The 22,231-nt window shown below is 44.6% G+C and overlaps 2 protein-coding genes and 1 long non-coding RNA gene across 6 annotated transcripts; all 3 read right to left on the bottom strand.

The window, feature by feature from the left end:
* Positions 1 to 3,020: 3,020 nt before the first annotated feature.
* On the bottom strand, positions 3,021 to 8,113 carry fam3c (FAM3 metabolism regulating signaling molecule C). Its single transcript, XM_044022542.1, has 10 exons — positions 7,992 to 8,113; positions 6,443 to 6,498; positions 6,207 to 6,311; positions 4,956 to 4,982; positions 4,514 to 4,634; positions 4,322 to 4,380; positions 4,168 to 4,218; positions 4,006 to 4,090; positions 3,800 to 3,926; positions 3,021 to 3,221 (listed from the first exon to the last, which is right to left on the bottom strand). The coding sequence occupies exons 2-10, from the start codon at positions 6,456 to 6,458 to the stop codon at positions 3,129 to 3,131; spliced, it is 684 nt and encodes a 227-aa protein (XP_043878477.1). The 5' UTR covers positions 6,459 to 6,498; positions 7,992 to 8,113; the 3' UTR covers positions 3,021 to 3,128.
* Positions 8,114 to 8,496: 383 nt separating this feature from the next.
* Positions 8,497 to 18,302, bottom strand: si:dkey-159a18.1 (sortilin). Of its 4 annotated transcripts, none has more exons than XM_044020725.1 (21): positions 17,865 to 18,302; positions 17,523 to 17,585; positions 17,329 to 17,405; positions 17,125 to 17,221; positions 16,616 to 16,783; positions 16,465 to 16,538; positions 16,275 to 16,321; positions 15,274 to 15,410; positions 15,121 to 15,204; positions 14,559 to 14,619; positions 13,116 to 13,268; positions 12,769 to 12,866; positions 12,592 to 12,691; positions 12,307 to 12,481; positions 11,739 to 11,932; positions 10,775 to 10,967; positions 10,333 to 10,449; positions 10,101 to 10,245; positions 9,904 to 9,976; positions 8,885 to 8,999; positions 8,497 to 8,764 (listed from the first exon to the last, which is right to left on the bottom strand). In XM_044020725.1, exons 1-21 carry the CDS (start codon positions 18,153 to 18,155, stop codon positions 8,731 to 8,733), a joined length of 2,496 nt encoding a protein of 831 aa, XP_043876660.1. In that variant the 5' UTR covers positions 18,156 to 18,302; the 3' UTR covers positions 8,497 to 8,730. The 4 variants fall into 4 exon arrangements, with proteins under 4 accessions (XP_043876660.1, XP_043876659.1, XP_043876661.1 ...); XM_044020724.1 differs by having other exon boundaries at positions 9,904 to 10,010; positions 17,865 to 18,301; XM_044020726.1 differs by having other exon boundaries at positions 8,497 to 8,999.
* Positions 18,303 to 20,063: 1,761 nt separating this feature from the next.
* On the bottom strand, positions 20,064 to 21,957 carry LOC122766834. The gene is made up of 2 exons (XR_006360112.1): positions 21,532 to 21,957; positions 20,064 to 20,639 (listed from the first exon to the last, which is right to left on the bottom strand). It is a non-coding gene; the product is annotated as an uncharacterized LOC122766834 (long non-coding RNA).
* Positions 21,958 to 22,231: the final 274 nt, after the last annotated feature.

The following is a 22,231-nucleotide window of genomic DNA, read 5'->3' as shown; positions in this document are numbered from 1 at the left end:
GACACTGAATGAGTTCAAAGCTGTTTTATGTGGTTTTAATCGTATCCGCTTGTTGTTTTTAGGGATATTTAGATCTCAAACCTGGTTAAATAAATAAGAATAAAGATAAATCTGACAGCTATCATGTCATGGCCCTCGTGTACGAGCCAAAAATAAACATATTTAATGGGTTTGTTAAGTTAAAAGTACTTAACAAAGGTTTTTTTTTTTTTGGTTCATTTGCTCTATGAGGTGAGAGTGGCTCAGCGGTTTGACCCCCGGCTTCCTTTATTTAAAGACACAATATGTAACATTTCCGCAGGGTTCATTTGAAACTCATTTTGGATCTACTGTAGACGAGGAGCCCTTTTTGCTTAAAGCAAACAAAGACAAAGAGACAGTCTCTCATACACCGACCGGCCCTGATGCAAATGTTCTTGAGCAAGGCAGCAAGCGCCACCTGCTGGCGTCAGTGGAGCATTACATGTGGACAGTGAATGAATCCCTGGGTCAAGGAGAGTTTGTTGTGACGCTCATTTTGGAGCAGAAGCTTCAGAAGCATGGGAGTGAATTGGTCAGATGGGGGTTAAAGGGCAGAGGTCAGAGGCCGCGCCGAGGCAACTGGGAATGAAAAGGCTGAGCGCTCCGGATTTTCCTTCTTTTGACAAGCGAGCACCTTTTGTGTGGAGGACAGATTTATTTTGGGAAGCTTGCAGAGAGAGAGAGAGAGAGAGAGAGAAGCAATACTGCACTTGTTTTTATTTGTCTTATCAGGACAAGTAAAAATGGAAGTTTATGGGAAAATGAGCCTAATTCACTTGATTTATCACGAGATAAACGTTTTTTTTCCTCAAAGGGTAATTGCCTCAGTTGCTGGTCGTACGTCAACGGCTCGTGATATAAATGAAGTTTGTCCATTTACAGGAAAACAAGACGATAAATGAGTGGACGGCAGTGTGATTGACAGGTGTGGCCGTCCAATTAGTCTGAACGCACAAGGCTCTTCATGAAGAGTCCTGTGTACCTAATAAAGTGGCCCTAACACACATACACAGCAAGGCCAGAACACTGTCATTATGTTCCATGTTGTGTGTCAACAGCAGCACAACGAACCACTGGACACACACAGGGGGACTTATGAGACGCGGGCGCCCCCTGCTGGTCAGTTTAGAACACATTTAGTTGGGCATGACGTCATGCACTGAAGTGAGAGAATACACACGTATACTGATCATTATGAGGACGTCACACATGGAATGAGAAGCGCGTGCGACAGTCACATTTTCTTTATTGAACAGTGACACAGTGCATATTACACACACGCACGCGCGCACACACACACACACACTGCTGTTAGAAGGACAGAAAGAAAGGTTACAAAAATCATTTGACAGTATATTCTAAACTCTTTTCTTTCTAAATGATTTTACAATCACAAAGGCACTTATTCTCCTCTACATGTTTCTGTATTTATGTAAAAGACGCAGTAACGTGTGGCGTCGCGTTTGGTAATCGATAGTGATTGATAGTCCCGCGTTGACATTCACGCTCATGTCTGGGGGAGTTGGGATTAAACGAGCTGAACATCTGACAGTGAGACAAACTAGTGCAGAACAGAAGAAAATGGAATGACCCCCCCCACACACACACACACATGCACACATTATAAATAGATCACATAGATACAGGACTGTGCAAAGGTCTTAGGCGATAATGATCACACACGGTGCTGGATATAAAATCTTCAAATCTGGGACTGACGAGTCGACATGAGGTAAAGTGACTGAACGCTTGCTAACGTGTTTTAACAGAAGACCAAAAGATGGCAGACTTGGAACGACATTAGAAACAACACTCTAAGACTTTCTCCACAGTAACTGTATCTATATAACCAACAGCATCAGTTATATTTATTATTATTATTATTATTATTATTATTATTACTACAGCATCGTTTCACACATATGTACATTATATTTCACAGTGATTTTGGTGCATTTGATTAAGACATGCCACTCACCCTCAGAAAAACAAGAAAAGTCAGCAGTGCAATAAAATGCGACATGCTCTAAAGCTACTTAATGTCAGAGTGTTCATTAAAGTCCCTTCTATTCAGTGCGCTCTACCTTACTGCCTGATATTACTGAGTCCAATGGCCCTGGTCCACTATGGTCCCGGCTCGGCACAGCACGGCACGGTTTAGGTTGGTTTTCCACAAAGCACTGACTCGACGTGGGCGGAGTCATGAATTTTACACGCGACATAGTGACTTGTGAAGCAGCTGTTTTCAGTGTAATTAAGTTTAAAACTGTCTTCCTTCCATGACCGGAGCGCAGTCACTGGACTGAGACACGCCACACTCCTCTGTTAAATATTTAAGATTTAAGACGTTTACGTCACGTTTTGAAGGATTGTTAAGTCTTTGGAAGTGAGCGACAGTTCGGCATTGTTCGGTAACGCCTCTTCCTGCGACGGCCAGGTACTACGCTAGTGGGAACGCGACTTAACCGTGCCGTGCCGCGGTGAGGCGGTGGATACGCGTCTTTGGCTTAGTTCAGATTACCAGCCACAAAATTCATCCCATTCCACATTAATGTCCACAGGCATTGTGAAACCTGAACGCTGTTTGATTGAGATTGAGCTTCATGCTGTCCGCACGGCCCTGGGGAGAAAAAAAAAAACCTTCAGAAAGTTCAGAGGTCAGGGGGAAGGAGGGAGGCTGATGTTACATTTCAATAAAACCCTTTGAGCAAGAGACCCTTTCACAGCCCAAAGACATAATCTGCTTTCAGACATGCACTGACGTCCACGCATGACTTTAGAAATGGCGTCAGCAGCAGCGGCGGTGGCGTGGTAGTGAAAAACCAGTTGTTTTGTTGTGAGAACGCAGCAGCAGCAGCAGCAGCAGCAGCAGCAGCAGCAGATCCCGCTCTCCGTCGCCCGCGCTGCACCACCTCTCGCCCCCCCCCCGGACGTGAAACGCGCTCCTCGTTCGGACCCAGTTCTGCAGTCCCAGTCTGAAAACAGCTAAAGACGAAAAAAAAAAAAAAAAGAAAAAGACGAAGAAGAAAAGTCTCGTGTGCACACGAGGAATGTCAGGAGGACAGAGGGTGGGCGGCGGCAAACAGGGGCGGTGCCGCTTCCTTCCATCACATCTCGTATTTTTGGGGGATGCAGCCTTCCATCTCAAGCACCTCGGGCCATCCGTCAAACTTGTTGCTGTCCGGGTTGTTCTTAATATACTGGAGAGGGAGGAAACGACACAATCACACACTCGACAAGACATTCCACACACGACACAATATTGTTTTACACCCGCCGAACAGGTTTGACGCGAATTCAAGACCAATTTAAGAGAAACTTGTCTTTCAGGAGGTTTAAGAGTGTTTCCATAGACGGACAATTATCCTTTATCTCACTGTTAGAGCTGAAAATTGCTCTCTCTCTGTGTACACAGGTCTACTTCTGTCCAAACCACACGGCCGCACTTTCTAAGAAAGGCCAGAGCAGAGCAGAGGAAGGCACCAGACGTCTTCTCTGGAGCGACAGGAAGGGACTGGGAAGGCCTTCCTTCCTGCTGCTGTGAGACTTCACAACAACAACCGGCAGTGCTCCCTGCAGACACTAGAATACTCAATTCATCCTTCATCCACTGTCACAATTCTATGCTCCACCTGTGTGTATATATCATTTCTGTGACTATCTCTCTGCTGCTGTAATACGGGGGATTTTCCCCCAATGTGGGACAATAACGGTGCATCGTATCATATCGTCTTACAGCGAAGATAAAGTGGCAAACATATCAAACCTCTTGTGTTACCTGCTCAAAAGGACTCTTGGTTTTGATGCCTTTCCCTCCCACAAAGATCCAGTTATCCCTGAAGCCCATGCTGCTGATCACCGAGCTGCCCAGCTCAGCAATGAGCGTCCTGGCTTCGTCGTTGAGCCTACGGGAGCAAAGACGCCGAAATTATTTCAACTCATCATCATCATCATCAACGCGTGTCACGGGAGCGGCGGGCTCACTTTGTGGCAGCGTCGTCGAACGAAGCCATCATCACGATCGTCCCTTCTTTGATGTCCTTCAGGAATTTAACGAAGGGGGCCACATCTGCACACGGGTCGCACCTGGTTAACACGATACACGCGTGTGTGTGTGCGTGTGTGTGTGTAACGACATGTACTCACCTCCTGCCCACATATCAAAAAACGCTGTGTTTGTGGTTTGCCCCGTTTTGCCTGCGTATGGAAAACAAACGTTCATGTTTCACGGACGGACTGTTGCTCACAGCAGTTACTGAGCGAGAAAAAAAGAAACGTGTGCACGCCGCGACGAGGTTACCGTCGACCAGAGCGATGTTTATCCCTCTCCCCACGTTGTTCTTCACGCCGCTCATGACTCTGCGGAAGAATGACAGAGGTCAGCGTCAACATCATGGTCCTGGAGGGCACACCTTTGAATTTACACACCCGGGTCTCATCATTTATAAGCACACTATGTGCATTTATGACACCGACTTGTCACTTGACTCACATCTTGTCCTCCAGGCACATTCTGGGCCCCACCACGCTGGCTGCTCCGCTCACGATCTTGAAGGCAAAGTGTGCGTTCGGACACGACTTCAACAGGCCGCACTTGTGTCTGACTGGCTTTGCTGGGGAGAATTTCAAGAATCCCGCTCAGAATTTGCATAATTCCGTGACAAAGACATCACATCACATCACAAACAGGTCACACAAGCGGGTGCAAACACCTGGAACAGGAAAGTGCAGGTAAAACGGGTTTTTTGACATGAAAGCACAAGAAGCGTCAAGCTGTGAAGCGATACGGGTGATTCGATTGTGGCATTTCAACGGGTGCAGAGATTTAAAATAAAAAAAAAAACACACAAAAAAACACTTAATAAGGAGGAATATTGGCATTCAAGCAGACAGCAAAGACACAGAGAAACAGAGATAAAAGGGAAATCACTTACTGACTAAGTTCCCCGTCACAGACTTTGCTGAAAAGCAAATATTTCATATGTTTAAGACCCCGTTAAGACATTTAAGACATTCCAGGTGCAATCGGAGGACGCATGTGAGCTCAGCTCAGCTGACGCCCTCTGATCCGCAGTTTGTCTGTTTGTTCTTTACACTAATTACTACTTTTATTTGTAGCCGTCACTAACACTACTCGTCTCTTATCGCTCACGACGTCACGGGTGACGCAACCAGGATGCAGTTTATTGCTAGGTGTGAACGGTCGCACCAGGACATTTTTTTCCGATCCACTAATAAACGTGAGGCAGCGCTGCTGTGTGTTTGGCTAACGTTTCCTGCGGCTCCAGGAACGGCGACCTCTTCTGGACAAGCCTCCAAGCTGGCTTAAGATCGCCGTGGTGGAACGTGCAGCTACTTCTGATAACTTCTACAATCTCCAGTGCGATGCATAGTTTAAATATCAGCATCCTGTGTGTGTGTGTGTAGTCAACAACTTAGTTTCACGCCCCAGTGTAAACATTGCTCTGTGAAGCAATGTGTGGTTTTTGGGGGGGTTTCTGCATGCCAAAAATAAACCCAGTTCTCAGTAGTCGAGTGCATGGTAATTTACAGCTGCATTTCCTGGACCTCTAGTTCTGTAAAATATAGAAAAACCGTGCCAGTTCATACACAAACGCTCTGTCAATTATCGCTGATTCATTGTAAAAAAAAAAAAAGGTCCGGGTCCGTAAAGGGTGGGACCCGGGTCCGGATCCAGACTTTAAGTGACCTGGATCGTAAAGTTCATGCACTAAATAATCCCAGGAACATTAGTCAAGCAGCAGCAGCAGCCGCATAAATCAATCCAAACAAGGGTTGTTGTCACAGGACTTTCACTACAGTCGGTTCTATTTGTTTAAAGCTCTGTTGCCTTTCTTCTGTGTGGATAATCAGAGCAATTAACAAAACCCTGCTGGCAACTCAACATGAGTATATGCCTGAGTGATCTACCAACACCCACGTCCCCGCTGCTTCTCGGCTGCAAGACGCGTTTATCCTGTCGGGCTGTTGAACGTCCAGGGTTTGTTTGCAGTGCAGGAAACATCCAGAGGGAAGATGAGACTCCAAACACTGCTCTATTACTGCGTTACCATTACTGGAAACACACGTGCCCCGGGATGACGGCAGGAGAGTGAATACGTGTCATTTACAACTCATTCCCGGCTACTTCCTACAGTGTCAAGAGTAGAGATGAGGTCACTCACACATCATGTTGCCCAGTTTAAAGTCCATGTTGATCTCCAGCAGTTGGAATGTCAAAAACACAGCCAGGAAGAACGCAGTGACGAGCGCTACCAACTTCAAAATACCTGGAAGAGAAGTAAGCACACAGAAAAGATTAAGAGTCTAAATGTTTTGTACATTAAATATAATATATATATATATATCTGGACTTTCCCTGTCATCACACACTGATGTGTGTTGTAGGAGATCCACTCACCAGCGGTCCGGATCATCTTAGCACGCGTCCAGCCTCTTTTTCCCACAAAAAACTACCTGTGGCAACGAAACAATCGCACAATCAGCTCAATCCAGAGGTTTTTATGGGGTTTACATGTGGAAGTTGAATGTACGTGATGTTTGTTAAGGTGTATAGACCTGAAAAAGATGGTATAATAAACGATCAATTAAGTACTTTGAGAAGGGCCTTGCTTTACAGCGGCCGTCATTTTTGACCCACACAGACAAGAGTTAGACGTCCAATAACACAGCTCCTATTACACGTTTATAGACACATTGCAGATGCAGCCTCTTCAGAACTTGTTTGTGCCTTTGCCTGGCACTTTCTTCATGTAACGCGTGTTATTTAAAACACGGCGCATGAATGTCATGTAAAAGCCTCTTGTTCGACAAGCTGTATCCTAGTGATGGCAGAGTGACACTGAAGCTTTGACATGCGCTTCACACCCCTGAAGCAGGTTTGGGTGGACTGAATGAATCACCTCACTGGTTCGCGGACTGTTTGGGGAGTGTAGTGAGCAAAGAAAGATACTGGTTCAGTGGTTCACAGAAGCTTCATTTGCCCATCACCACGTACGCTCGATTTACCCCCCCATCCTTTAGGCACCATCAGAGGAGGAGAACATCAGCAGCTGAAGAAACCAACTGACACACCTGACCTGAAATATGAAACCACTGTTTAATCTGAAAATGATTAACCAACACGGCACGGCCAGGCCCCTTCCTGACACTGGATCTCTACAAATCTGAAAACAATGTGATTAACTTGGACTTGTATACATATATATATATATACACACACACACTTTTGACTGAAATGCTGGTTATCTTCAAGCAGAGAGATAAGTCCACTTTTGTCTCTGGAGACCAGGCAGATCCAATTACACCGTTCCACTCCAGCTTTGTGAAAGCTGCCTTGTATTAGAGGAAAAGTGAATTTCTTTCCCCTGTTTCCAATGTGCATTTCATAGCAGATTTGTGTTTGAGGCCCACAAGTGTACAGGCCCAATGTTTACCTCTAATATTAAGAGGGGAGTCTCCCACTTCCAACAAGTTAGGCTGGGACAGTTGTTGGAGAAGCACTTTGCCTGCACCCTGTCCATTTTCAGCAGCTGTCCCCCAGACAGGAAACGTATATATTTCATCGTGAACCCTTTCGTTGTCTGCCAAATCGCTGAAATGCTGAGTTTAATGCGTTTTCCGTTATCTTTCAATCGCCGTCACAGCAGCTGGGTAACGTTTCCTCCGTGTCATGACGTCGGTTGCTAACCGCAGAGACGGGGACGCAATTTACACACGTCTGTCTCCGCGCCAGTGTTTATTTCGCGCTGAATTACTTCCACGCAGAGTCGTGTTTGTCCGCGGACGGTGATGTTAGCTTGGAAGCTAACTTTTAAAGCCGTTCGTGTGTGTAGCTCGCGCTCTCCTCCGGGTTTCTTCTTCTTCTTCTTTTTTCTTTTTTTTTCAACAACACTGAAACAACTTGTTTATGTTGTCATGACAAATAAATGAATAAATCCATAACTCACCGCTGGATCACCGCCAGGTGTGTGCGAACCTGAGTGACTGTGGGGAGACCTGGCTCACTGTGTCCGTCCCGATATCCCTGTGGTACAGTCTGTTGTAGTGTGGGAGCGATGACAGCTCGGCTGGGTGGACACGGCGAGATGCGCCACTCTGTCGAAGAAACCGAAGACTAACGCGAGGTCGGAGCACTTCTCCGCCCCGCCCCAATCTCAGATTCCCACAGGGCAGCTATTCCTCTTCCTTGTCGTAATATATACAGTAATAAATAAATATATATATAAAATCACATTATTACTGTATTGTGATTGTAATTGTGTATTATTATGAGACATTGTACATTTTGTCTTCCATTCTTTTGATATGTCACGTAGTACGACATCGTGTCAGTGCAGGATCTTTACAGAAACTGAAACTACCTGCTTTCTTCTTTTTCTGCCCACTTTGACACAGACGGGACACTTTTCAGCGAAACCAGCGCCATCTAATGGACGGACACTCACACTGGCGTAGTTTTGCAATCATTTATTTTTCACAAATGCAAATGTGAAGTAAGGATTGTTTTCACATTGAACATACATAAACGTGTGGTTTAAAAAAAACAAAACTGTACATGTTAAAAAGCAAGCAAAGCAATGAAATGAAGAAAGCTCAATAAATTAAGACATTAACAATTTCCAGAAGGATGATCTGGTCCAAATATGAAGGATTAATCCTGACAGAATACAGCACAGCTGGACAATCTCATATCCGTTGTCGTGTGTCATTCAATAAGGTCCTGTCCAAAAAAATACTAAAATAAATTAGATGACATGCTAAAAAAAAAACAAACAACACATTTTCAGCCTGCGACAATAACATCAAAGAGTAACATTTATGTGATCGTGACAGCGCTCACGTCGTCTGAGTCGTGTTGGCAGGCGGCGCCGTTGCTGCTCGTGCCGTTTTCGCGTTCGTTGTCGCAGTTGTTGTCCTCCTGGATCTGGAGGTTGGAGAAACGGTACACTGGTGACCTGTAGACCAAATCAGAAAACCACAATTAAATAAATAAAGGTCTACGCAGTACGCGCAGCTCAAGGATGTGTGCACAAAACACAAGGGCGCGTGTGTGTGCGTGTGTGTGTGTGCGAGTACTCGAGACTAGTTTTTGAAGGTCTCGGTCATGTGACAGGTTCGACTATTGTACCTAAAAAATCCACATGCTTTGTATACAGTATAAATAATTAAGAGTTGAAATACACAGTTACACATCAAATATACACAATATTGGCTTATCTGCTGATGCACACACACACATACTAATACTACAAACTCCTACGTGCTACGTGTGCTACGTTCAGGAGGCAAAACAATATGTTTAGCAACCTGAAGCCAACGTGTTCTGCTTATTTTCCTGATTGAAACCAGCAAACATAACAAACTAACATAGTTGACAACGTACTTTCCAGTAGGTAGTGAGCGAGTGTGTCCAAACCCTTTTTAACTGCTAACTGGCTAGTGTTAGCCGGCGAGGCTAGCTCCGTATCGATTCGGCGGCGATTTAACAGCCGCCAGTGGTCCCTTCAGACCTTTTTTTTTAAAAAAAACACCAAAGGTTGCATACAAATACACTGTTTTATCATCATTTTATTTTCATTGTCACACATTACAATTTTTAAATGGCAATGTCACCAAATCTAAGCTACAAAATGAGCCTCTCTATCACATCTGGAGTCAGATAACGTGATAGCATAGCCGTCCCGCGCCATAGATAATAGATTATAAAACCGAAGCTGCGGGCCGATCAAAATCTGACGGATTTTTGGTAACATGATGTCGGCAAAAGAGAAAAAGTGGTGCGTTTTTTTGGCGCCATACCTGAAGAACACAGGCAACGCCCTTGTATTGACCTTGACCGCATGTGTGTGTCACGCTCACCTGTTTCTATAAACCACTCCCCTGACGGCGAGCAGAGCGGAGACGACAGCGACCAGGACGACGGCTCCCGCCCCTGCACACACCAGGATCAGCACCAGCCTCTCTCGCTGCACATGCACGACGTGCAACAACTAGGTGTCATTTACTTGAAAACATGAACACGAACACAGAGATAAAAGCAACAGAATGGACTCTACCGGTGTGTCAAAGACTGTTTCCGGAGACGTGGACAACGTGGGCGAACCAGGAGTGGGTTTAACGCCACACGGCCTGATGACGGTCTGAACTGCGAGCTGAGGCGTGAAGCCACCCTCGCACTTATCGCTCGGGACCTTGCGATACCTGCAAGCATAATTCAGACGTCTGTGAGCATGTGCACGAGGCTTACTTTTTATGTTTTCCTTTAAACAAAAGAGTGGTTGTTTTTACCCTGCTGTCAGGAGCTCGTCCTCCTCTCCATCCAAACAGATCTCCAGCGTTTTGTTGGCAGAGTTGGGTTGTCTCACACACTCGGAAGTGTTCGGGTGAGGATAGTAACCGTAGTCGCTGTAAGAAAAAAGGATCTGCATGGAAGCCCATTTCCGTCTTGATAATAAAAATATACTCAAAGTTGAAATTATGAGACAAAAAGTCGTAATTATGAGATAAAAAGTCTTAATTATGAGATAAAAAGTCAAAATTATGAGACAAAAAGTCATAATTATGAGATAAAAAGTCATAATTATGAGATAAAAAGTCATAATTATGAGACAAAAAGTCAAAATTATGAAATAAAAGGTCGAAATTATGAGATAAAAAGTCATATTTATGAGATATGACTTTTTGAGTATGAGTAATAACAACACTTTCACTTACTTACTCACGTACTTACCATAAGTAATCATCTCTTGTGCACAGGCAGGGGCTTTGCTTCTTGCTCACCACAAAGCTCTTCCCGTTGCGGCACACAGACTTTTTCTTCAGCCTCCTGTACGTCTCCTTCACGCCCAGGACGCAACCCCTCCTCGCCGAGTCCTTCCCCTCTGACGAATGAGCGAGCCACTCCTCGTAGTCCCGGTCGCTACCTGAGAAAAACAGTTTGAAGAGGGGGGGGAAAAAGGGGAGGAGTTGTTGATGGTTGTGGCTGTAATTTTCATGACATGGAATGAAACTAGCGGGCCACAAAGGGAGTTCAGTCACTTTCTGTCGGCTGCTGCCTTCGTAGCGTATGTAAATGAGAGCCCTGGTTGCGTCTACTATCAACTCTATGCTTGCATGACGTATAATCGCAGCAAAACACAATTTCCAACAGTGTCAAAAACTGACAAAAACAGATAATAAATTCCGTCTTCACCCATCGGCACGGTATTTTAACATGCAGTTATTTGCCAATTATATTCTGGAAAAATGGCTGTGTTTAAGGAAAAACCCATTTAAATGTAAATATTGAGAATTCATCGCTCCAAGACGAACAAGTCACTGGCCTCAGATGTTGCTAAATCACGTCTGGTGCACAGAAGCACACAAACATAGCTGTTTTCTGACAGAATCCCACAAATAAATCAAGCAAAAATTGTTGAAAAGACGCACAGATTTTGTTGGTTTGAGAAATAAGTCTTTATAAAATGGACGAAGATGACGAGCAGCAGGTTAAATGAAGGGTTTTGCAGGCATGTGTTAAAAAACCGGTCTGTGGAATGTATCAGAAATGAAGAGGGGGAGAACGTGTTTAAGGCCTTTTTAGGTTGAGGTAAGTGAAAACCCTGGAGACAAGAACTTCACTTCACAATCCAACCACCAGATGGCAGCATGCGCAGTAAGGGGGCCGACAGTCAGGTGGACTGAATGCAACTCACACTCTCTGGTGATGAGGCTCTGGAAGTCAATAGTCACGGCCACCCACATGGGCTGCCCGTCTTCCTCGGGCCGGAAACCCCAAACGCTGACGTTCAAGGCCTTGGTGCCCGGCTCCGACGCCAGACCAGCGAAGAAGAAGGGCTGCTCCGTGAAGTTATACGACTTCCAGCAGTGGCCCTCGTCCGTGGAGAATCTGGAAACACAAAAAACTTAATAGAATTCTATATTGTTTAACTGTGCCAACTGTGTTTATGACCATCATCTGGATTTATATTGATTGGACGCTCGTTCCCGGGGAAGTCCTGAGGTTCTACCGTAAAACACAAAGCTCTAGTTCTCTGCTCTCCGGTAGCCGTCCATCCATCTTCTACCGCTTTATCCTCCAATCTCAGCTGACCTTGAGGTGAAAGGTGGGGCCCCACCCTGGACAGGTCGCCAGTCCATAGTTTTTGAATTTTCTAGATATCAAAACGGGTCTAGGAGTTCCGGTAATGAGAAGTACGACGCACGACGACATGGATGGTAACAGTGGGGTTGAATGCAATAGTAAAAAAATCCACTTTGTACTTAATAGTCTTGACTTGTCCTTCGTGCTGGGCCTCCACAGCCACAATCAGACCCCCAGAGTCCAGGATGCTGTAGTGGTGAGGGCCCCTCAGTGTCCCCCTCCAGGTATAGCCGCCATCCGAGGACACAAACACGTCGGGGTGCTGCGACGACGACAGGGAATCGCCCACTGTGCCTGAGAAAAAAGGGGAAAATAATCCCGATTTAGTGTCTAATCTTTATTAAGTCTACATTTCCAGCTGACAGCAGAGATACAGGCAAGTAAACGTGGTGAAGTCACCTCACCGTGGGCAATGACCAGACCAACAGCCGTCGGCTCGGTCAGCGCGAGCATGGGTACGATCCTGTTGTTCCGACTGTGTTCTCCGTGTACGTGAAGGTTGCACTGATTTACGAAGCAAACGGGCAACAGTGAGCGACGGTTCACTTGAAATAACGTGAAGTGCAGTCACGTCCCCGTACCTTCTTAGTTTGCTCGCTGCAGTCCACGTTCTCCGGCTTGTTAAGCTGTCGCCACTTCCCTCCTCGGTTGAAGGAAATGACGGAGCGTATGCGGCCGTCTGCAACAAAGAAAACAGAGTCCAAGTCACGATTGTCCTGAACCAAATGAAACATAAAAGACGCTATGACAATAACAACCGTTTAGGGAATTATGGGTACTGAGAGGCGACGCGCCGGTAAATCTGGTCTGGATCACGGCTAACGTACCAAACGCAGACAAAGATACCGTGAATTTCCCAGATATCACAAACGGTCTTAGGAATATTTTTTAAGGTTGTTCTTTAAGGTGGAAACGTAAAGAACCCTACCCGTGTCAAGTTTATTCGTCAGGTAAACTCCTCTCAGTGACGTGACGTTGGTGAAGTCGCTCTTCCTCTGCCCGTCAAACAGGTGGCGCTCCAGCGACTTGGTGAACAAGATCCCGCGGTCGTCGGACGTGTACATGGTCCCAAAGAAGGTGTCTGCAGTTTAAAAATAAATAATAATAATAACATGTACCAGGTAATAACCGTATCTGCCCTACTTTCAGTCTTTTTTACTACCAAATAAAATCAGAAGAAGAAGAAGAGTCGGTATTATGGTCTGTATATAGAGCTTTTCCAGTCTCGATGAGCTGCTTTAACACTAAAGTTTTCACCCATCATTCAAACGCTCCAACATGGGGGTTACGTGTCTTTGCTCAGGACACATACAGACTAGAGCCAGGGATTGGACCCACAACCTTCCAGTTGAAAGACAACTCGCCCTACCACTGAGCCACCATGGCCTTTAGTACATGTTATGTCAGAAAATGACTTTTTGATACTTAAGCACAGTAAATGTCATATACTTTATAAGACTTCATAAGTCGTATTATATAAAAAGTGACTTCAACTGTAAGATACTTCCCTTTTAGGCACTTTTTACAAGATCTTCATCATCGTCTTCACATGAGATGAAGAAAAGTGTTTTTTTATTACGTTATCATAAACCACATTTCCTCCGACTGGTGCAAACAGGATGTGGTAACTTTCTTTTTGTTTTCTGAATATTTCAAAGAAACCGAACAAAGAACTTAAAAAGTGACTTTTCTTTTAACCTTTGAATCCACTCTTCTTTTTTTTTTTTAAACCAAAATAAAGCTTAAAAGGTGATAGAAGTGCCTCGTTTCGGTCGTTTTGTTGGCAAGAGTGAGAACTGAATGATAATATAAACCTGTATGAGCAGCATTTGACGCTTCACCATGAAGACGTTTGTGTGTGTGTGTTCGTTATTGTGTGTGCTTGTGTTACACCCTGATGCCAAGATATGTTTGTCAGCTTTTACAGTGTAACCTAAATCCTCCCCCCTCCCCTCCCTCCAGCCAACAAAAGATAAAACAACAGATCCCACCCCCAATGTTGATCTGTGCAACACACATACACACACTAAAATCGCGACAATAACAACAACAACAAAACAGACGTGACTGAGAAATGTGGGGCCAAGGGAGAAAAAAGGGGGAGAAAACAGAAGAGAGGGAGAGAGACAAAGGGGGCGGGAACAACGTGGACAAACACACTCAGCGTGATGGAACGATTTGTCAGCAACACCAGGAACTTGTGAAACCAGTCTTTGCTCTTCACCGTTGAGCTTTTCCGAAGAAGGGCTGAAAGTGTGTCACCTATCATCATTATAATTATTATTATTATTATTATTATTATTATTGTTATTATTAGTATTATTGTTACTAGGAGAAACAGGTTGTGTGTGTCTGTGTGTGTGTGTGTTACCTCCTGGGTTGTCCACATGCATGAAGAGCATGTCCTCATCCCCGTCCAAGATGGAGTAGAACTGCAAACACACACACACACACACATGAGACAGAGCACATGAGGGTAGAATTGACTACGAAAGAACATGAGGGTAGAATTGACTACGAAATTCAAATAACAACTTTGCGACGACTGCTTAATTCTTATTCCATAAACCCGTGAGATCATGTGTTTGTTTGTGCTGTCAGCAAGATGTGAAGGGTGTGTGTGTGTGTGTTCATATCTTTGTGAGGTCCACAAAAACATCTTTGTGGGGACATTTTGGCTGGGCCTCACGACTTTAGAGGGCTTTTTCAGGGGGGGTTAAGACCTGGTTTAAGGTTAAGGTAAGGCCATTTTGAGGTCTTTGACGTGTCCTCACTAAGGTATAGTACAGGTTTGTGTGTGTGTGTGTGTGTAACTCCATAACAGATCAACTGGGCAGGACAGACCTCAGTTTCTGTGGAAGAAAATATGAACAGCTATGTATGATTTTGGTGTACAAGTCTATCTGATAGAAGATAAAAAAGGGATTTGTCACCTGCTCAGTAGAAGCAGAAGGCAGCAGTGCTCGACTGAAGGTGTCTCCTTGGTCTGACGAGAAGTACATGACGCGCGGAGATCTCTGCGAACGGAACAATAGCAATAACAAGAGCGTGTCATCGTTTCTAAATGTGTCAGTTGTCGTTCATACCGAGTCTTCCATCACGGAGAAGAAGAGGAAGGCGCCGATGTAGCCGAAACTGAAGACGTCCTCGTGGATCACCGTGAAGGTTCTGCCCAGGTCCTTCGTCCTCTTCAGCACCAAGTCTCCCCGCTCGTCCGCCTCCACTACACACATCGACGAGAACAAAGACTTGGTCACAGGGATCGTAGTTCTTCATTGAAAACACAGACCCATCAAGGTCCATTGACATCTAATTGTGAGGCCGTGTATTTCAACAAAAGGGAGGACTCCTGTTCTCACGTAAACCTTTTTACTCCAGAACATTGGGGAACTACGGTGGCCTTCACATCCCAAACAAGTGAGTTGTTTTTCTGTGTTTGCAGAGTAAGCTTCTGCCGTAAAAGCACCTCGGGCTGGTTTGTCCGTTTGGGCCGTTGTAGAAAACGGGATCATGCGACGGTATGCTGCCAGATATCAGAGCAGATCTTGGAACCACGCATAAAGACCACATTGGGAGTGAACTTCTGCCCCCCCACCGAGTGGTGGAGTATTAAGCCCCCTCTCACCAAGCAGAAAAAACATTTCGGCAACAGAAGAAGTCGTCGCCAAGGGTTAGTCATCCGAGCCTCAACCTGGTGACCCACAAACCGGCTGACACCCCAACTTCCCCCCCTTCCGAGCCTTTCATCTGCAAACTACAGCAGAGGGAGCTGTAGCATCGTTCTCCTCTTCTTTGGTCGGAATGCGTCCTATTCCCGTGCGTCCAGACCTGTGCCGCCACCCGGTGGTGACGTGGCATACTGCAGGACCCTGACGCAGAAGTATACCAGGGTCTCTAAGGAGAATCCAGTGAGAATGGAACCATTCCGGCTTCTATTCAGCTTGTTTTCGATCACCTGAGCACTGAGACAGTAGCTACTGCCATTTATCGTTTTGTGGCAATTTTATTGCTTTATGCTTCCTTCTGAACAGGCGCAATAAAGAGCCGCTATTGTATCATTGTATAGTTGTATTGTTGTAATTCCTACCTGCGTCTACTCGACTACAGCTGAAGAACAAGTTGACACCAGCTCCCCTGATGGAAAGAAGACGTTTAAAACGTTTGTGAAAGTGCTACAGATATGTGTATTACTGTGTGAGAACATAAACAGTATACGTGTGTGTGATATTATCCCAGTGACACACACACAGAGGGATTGATTTCCTGTTCACTCTCACCACGAGAAGGAATGCACTCCATCATGCACTTTTGTCCATTTGGCACCAAAGTCCAGCGAGAGCCACAGGCCGCCCTGCAACGTCGCACATGTTTACCTTCAAGGGCGTGGGTTTGACACACAAAGAAAGGAAGAAAGAATGTGCGACTCACATCGATGCTCAGTGCCACGAGGTAGTCGTGGTTAAGGAAGTGGTAGGTGATTGGCTGTGCCAGGTGGAAAGGCAGCCGGGTGAACTTGAAGGTCGCGCCGGCGTCCGTGGAGGTGAAGATGATCCCGCCGGGGTTGTCCAGCACTGGAGTGTCGGCCGTCAGGATCACCTGCGTGGAGGGACGTGGAAACGGAACAGAGAACTTACATATAGCGCCTTTTAAAAGTTGCACTTCTGTGTGCGGTGGGTAGCGTCGGGTTTATTGGCAGAACATGAATAATACTCCTGACATAAGTGTGTGTTTTAAAGAGACAAACATTCCTGGTGTGCGAAGGCCACCGTAGTTCCCTGACACACAATATGTCTTCGGTCTTTTGTGAAGCAATAACACACACACACACCATGTGAACGTACCATTTACTTCATACAAAGAACTCAGAAAGAAAGAAAGAAAGAAAGGGTGCAAGAACTTGTCCGGATTTGCCCAAACTAACACGGAGGTGAACTCACAGAGCTTCCCGGGCCGACGCTGACTCCAAACTCCTCCTTTACGAAGGTGTTGTTGATGCGACTGGAAATGTCATGGAACGACTTTCCGTAGTCCGTGCTGTCGAGAGAGTAAGAGAGAGAGAGAGAGAAAGGGAGTCTAGTATGAAGTCAAGGTCGGCACTGAGCGGCTTCGACAAACACGTGGACGGACGGACGCAGACTCACCTCCTGTAAAGTCGAGACGAGCCACCGTCCAGAAAAGAGTCGAGAGGAGAACTGATGGTGGAAAGCACCAGGACCACCTGAGAAATCGAGTTCAAAACTGACATGAGAGTCCACTCTATAGAAAGACAGCTTATTAAATATGACGGTGACAGGTTTATACCTTCCATGCTTAATATCATAACAGAAATACTCACTCCTGTGCCACCGCCCACCCATGTGAGGATCACATAGGAGCCATCGTCACCATTGAAGCCTGTCTGGAAGAGCAAGGCGAGGGAAAACCTGCATGACTTAAAACGCTTATTTACACCCTTTTTTTAATTAGCTAAACAAACCATGTTTAGCGCTTGATTTCCATGCCAACAAAGTCTTTATCTGCTGACAGTGAATGCAACTTGAAGTGCTAACAAGTGGTAAGTCAGTTCATTCAGTATGTGGATATTGAACATGGCTTTTTTTCCCTTTTCACCAAACACTTCCCAGATCAACGTCTGTCTCACACACACACACACACACACTTTTTAGACACACCTCACCTCGTGCGTATTGTCATCCAGAACTCTGTGTTCTGCTGGGGTGAGTGTGAGCCTGCAGGAGGTGAAGGGAGGACCGTGAGAAATAAGCCTGGACGCGCCTGATGACGATGATGATGATGATGATGTTTGGCTGTTGGTGTCTCTTCTGGGGCGTGTGCGCACTTGGCCCCGGCTCTCAGCCTGCTGCTGAGTCCGGTGGAAAGTCACTGTCCTCCCCCCGCGGCGCCTGGCTTCTCCAGCGGCCACAAGACAGACGCACACGACACCGAGGACCACCAGTCTCCAGATCATGTCCGATTTGTTGAGTTCCACCGACTCTGACTCACTTTGGTTCCTTTGCGCTCTGAAGTCGAGTAGGGGTGGGAAGTGTTTGCACGGGTCATTAACATAAAGGGAAAAAGTGCTGAGTGAAGTGAGTCTTCAGCCAGCAGCAGGTGTTTCTGCCCGCATCCAAGTGTCCTGAGCCGCGGGGAGAGAAGTCACATTTGATGGAAATGCACCTTGTGGCCACTGGAAACCAGTGCAAGAAAGGAAAAAGCGTGACTTCTAATTGTTTAGGCTCAGATGTGACATTTTCCTGTGATGTAACAAATATTGAAAATATGAAATATGAGTGTGGACAAAAATACATTCTATAGTTTGGAGGAGACCTGTTATTTTGAGTTTTATCACAATAACTTTGCATTGCCTCGCAATATTTGGGTTTTATCGCAATAACTTTGCATTCCCTCGTAATATTTGGGGTTTTATCGCAATGAATTTGCATTCCCTCGCAATATTTTGGGTTTTATCGCAATAACTTTGCATTCCTCGTAATATTTTAATAACTTTGCATTCCCTCGCAATATTTTGGGTTTTATTGCAATAACTTTGCATTCCTCTCAATATTTTTGGGTTTTATCGCAATAACTTTGCATTCCCTCTCAATATTTTGGGTTTTATAACAATAACTTTGCATTCTCTTGCAATATTTGGGGTTTTATCAATGAATTTGCATTCCTCGCAATATTTTTTTTATCGCAATAACTTTGCATTCCCTTGCAATGTTTTGGGTTTTATCGCAATGACTTTGCGTTTTCCTTGCAATATTTCTATGTTCTATTGCGATAACTTTGCATTTCCCTCGCAATACTTTCGAGTTCTCTCGCAATAACTTTGCATTCCCTCGCAATATTTTGGGTTTTATCGCAATAACTTTGCGTTTTCCTTGCAATGTTTTGGGTTTTATCGCAATAACTTTGCGTTTTCCTTGCAATATTTCTATGTTCTATTGCGATAACTTTGCATTTCCCTCACAATACTTTCGAGTTCTCTCACAATAACTTTGCATTCCCTCACAATATTTTGGGTTTTATCGCAATAACTTTGCATTTCCCTTGCAATATTTCTATGTTCTATTGCAATAACTTTGCATTCCCTTGCAATAGAATATAATAGAATTTAGAATATTTTGGACTTGCACAAGTCTGGTTCATCCTTGGGTGCAAACAGGAAAAGTGATTGTCTGATTTCATGTCAGACAGTGAGAAAAAAAGCATATGTGTCTTTTTATATAGTGTATGTAAACTTCTGGTTTCAACTGTAGTTAAATGTCAGTGAAATCACCTGCAAACCCAAGGCCCTGATAGTGTACACTGCATTTCATAGGACTTTATTGTTCTGCTCGACATCTTAAGCCACTGTGGCAACATTAACTTTTATTTTACCGTTTTGGTCTTGTATAAAAATGTATAAAACCCGCTATTACAAATCAGAAAAGTGTCCCGCGGCTTCACATCACTCGTGGAATCAGACAAAGACAGAAGCGACCGCTTCCTTGGAACTTCGACTCACTGTTCACACTGTGTGCACTGCGCTGTGCTGTGCCTTTGAATACTTTCCAAAACTCTTCTAGCCTGTTCTGCATCGGCATGCATTAGTTCTTGCAGGCCCATGAATCAAAACAGTCAAACCTGACATGACTTGACTACTGTTACCAGGCTTTCTGGCTTCTGCCAAATCCTTCGCTGTGGGCCAAAAAAGAATAAGTTCCCACTTGTTTCTCGGGAGTCTTTGATTCAAAAAGTGGCTCAAAAATACTCTCTGCCATCGGTCACTGCCAGGAACACTCAAGTTACAAATGCATCCAAGTTTGAGTCATAAGCTTTCCAGTAAACGGCCATAATCCTGTTGCAGTTAAACTCACACTCGTCACAGCAGTTCAATTGCATTTTTCTTTTATTTCACAAAAAAACATAACCCCAGGAGCAAAATTTCTTATGTTTAGTGCAAGTCATTTTTCAGTAGTGCTGTTACTTTTTTCATCAGATGTAAAGTTAAGCTTTAACATGCGTAAAGTAGACCCAATAAAAAAAATAAAAATAAAAAAAACACACATTGTGGGATTAGACGTCCTCCATATCAACATAGTGCACAACATTTCCAAACATGTCAGATATACAGTAATGATCAGCAAGAAACCAGCACGAAAATGTCCCTTTGTTCAACGTCCAACGTGTCCATCCAGCGGACAGGTCCGTAAACTGGGATGTCCCCCTTATCACGAGCCGACTCTCTTAGTCACAGACGATTGTCTCGGGTGGTTTCGTGGCGAGAGCTCCTGCTGCGTGGCGCGGCCCAGCGCGTCGCCGCGGTGGTGGTTCGGGAGGTACATCGTTCCTCCGACGGAGTCCACGATTCCATAGATGACGGCGAAGAAGGTGAGCGCTGTCCCGATGAAGTACAATTTAAGCACGGCGGAAAACATGTCTCCGATGGCAAAACCAGATTTGGCTACTAAAGGAGAAAAAAAGAAAAGGTTATTTAATGAGCTGCAATGATGAAACGATCTATAGTCCTTTGTTATTGTTCAACAAACAAAAAAAACAACTTTTAAAGATTATGTGACTTTAACAAAACAGAATTATTGTCTCAGTTTGACAAATATTTGACTTTTAACATGCATGTACAATATTTACATTTTTTCATCCAGGTATGTTAGTACTAGATCGTTTTTAGTCAGACAAACATCTTTACATAACATTAAGAAAATGGAATTACTGTTCTTAGTCCGACTAACATCGGTCTTTAAACACGCATGTAAACGCACCAACTAACGACTAACACTGATATCGGTCAACCGCATCCAAAATTGAACTAATTTGACTAACAGATGTTGTGTTTTTGACACTAAAATTGCTTCTTTAATTTGCTGGAAGTAGAAAAGAAATGATTTGGGTAATCTAAAAAACAAAAAAGAGACGATTATGAAACGCAGTATAGCTTGAGGATAAGATGTTTTACTTTTGCAAAAACAATTACAGTGTGCAGGTACAATATTAACATTTTTACAGTAGCTTGACTAGCTCTATTTTAGTCCGACTAGTGTTTGCGTCGTCCTCCTTACATTGTGCACAGTAATGTGTTGACGTGTTCTTATGCATACGTTTACATACATACATACGCGTGCGCCACAGACACGTGCACAGCCAAATCAAACGCGGTCAGCGACAAAGACAGGAACATGAACGCCGACGCAGACAGACACAGCACATGGTGTCAGACGTGGAAGACGAAAACGACCAAAAAGACCAGGAAGACAAGAAAAACCACCGCGGTAAGACAGAGAGTGATTGAGAACACACACACACACACACACGGCGAATAACAACTTGAAACAACAACATACCAGTTGTCAGGAGAGGGGAACTTAAAAAGCTTAAAGATGCCGTTTCCAGAACAAGTCAAATCCGACGCTGTTTGAAGTCGTTCCTCGTCTTATGCCTCGAGTGTCTTCATCCCAGGAGGAGCTGAGTCTTTGTGATTCATCGAGCCGTCGAGCTCCGCTCGTATTCTCCGAGTGACATCACCTGAGAGAACAGCAGCTCAACTTCCTGCCTCTGTAAACATCAGATGGCCCGAGGAGACTTGTGGGATTTCCGCTCAGTCATAAGTGAACAGTGTAACATTTTATTTTTGTCCCCCTTTCTCCCCCATTGTCCTCGCACAGAGGGCACCCCCTCTTCACCCAAGAACAGTCAGAGTCTGGTTACAGTTAAGGTTAGTTACGGATTTTTCATTCGTGTTAGTTAGTTGTCATTAGTTTTTAGAGCAGGTTTGCTAGTTGTTGTTTTTTTTATAAATGCTTAGTTTTACTATCAGACTTTTTGTTATATGGAGTATTTGCCAGGTGCAAGATGCCAAAAAAAAAGGTCATAATAATTATTGTGTGTCATAAAAACCCCAACAAAAGATGCCATTTTAAACAAATGAAAAACTGTCCCTGAAATGTAATGGTCTACGTAAAAACGAAATAGCCAACAGACTAAAGACACAATTCAGTTTCAGTTAGTTATCCAGGTTTATTTAAACGCTAGTTTTCGTTATTT

The sequence above is a fragment of the Solea senegalensis genome, linkage group LG3 (genome assembly GCF_019176455.1).
Source record: "Solea senegalensis isolate Sse05_10M linkage group LG3, IFAPA_SoseM_1, whole genome shotgun sequence".
NCBI lineage: Eukaryota > Metazoa > Chordata > Actinopteri > Pleuronectiformes > Soleidae > Solea > Solea senegalensis.
Note: the sequence above shows the minus strand (reverse complement) of the source record. Positions and strands in the feature narration are given on the sequence as shown.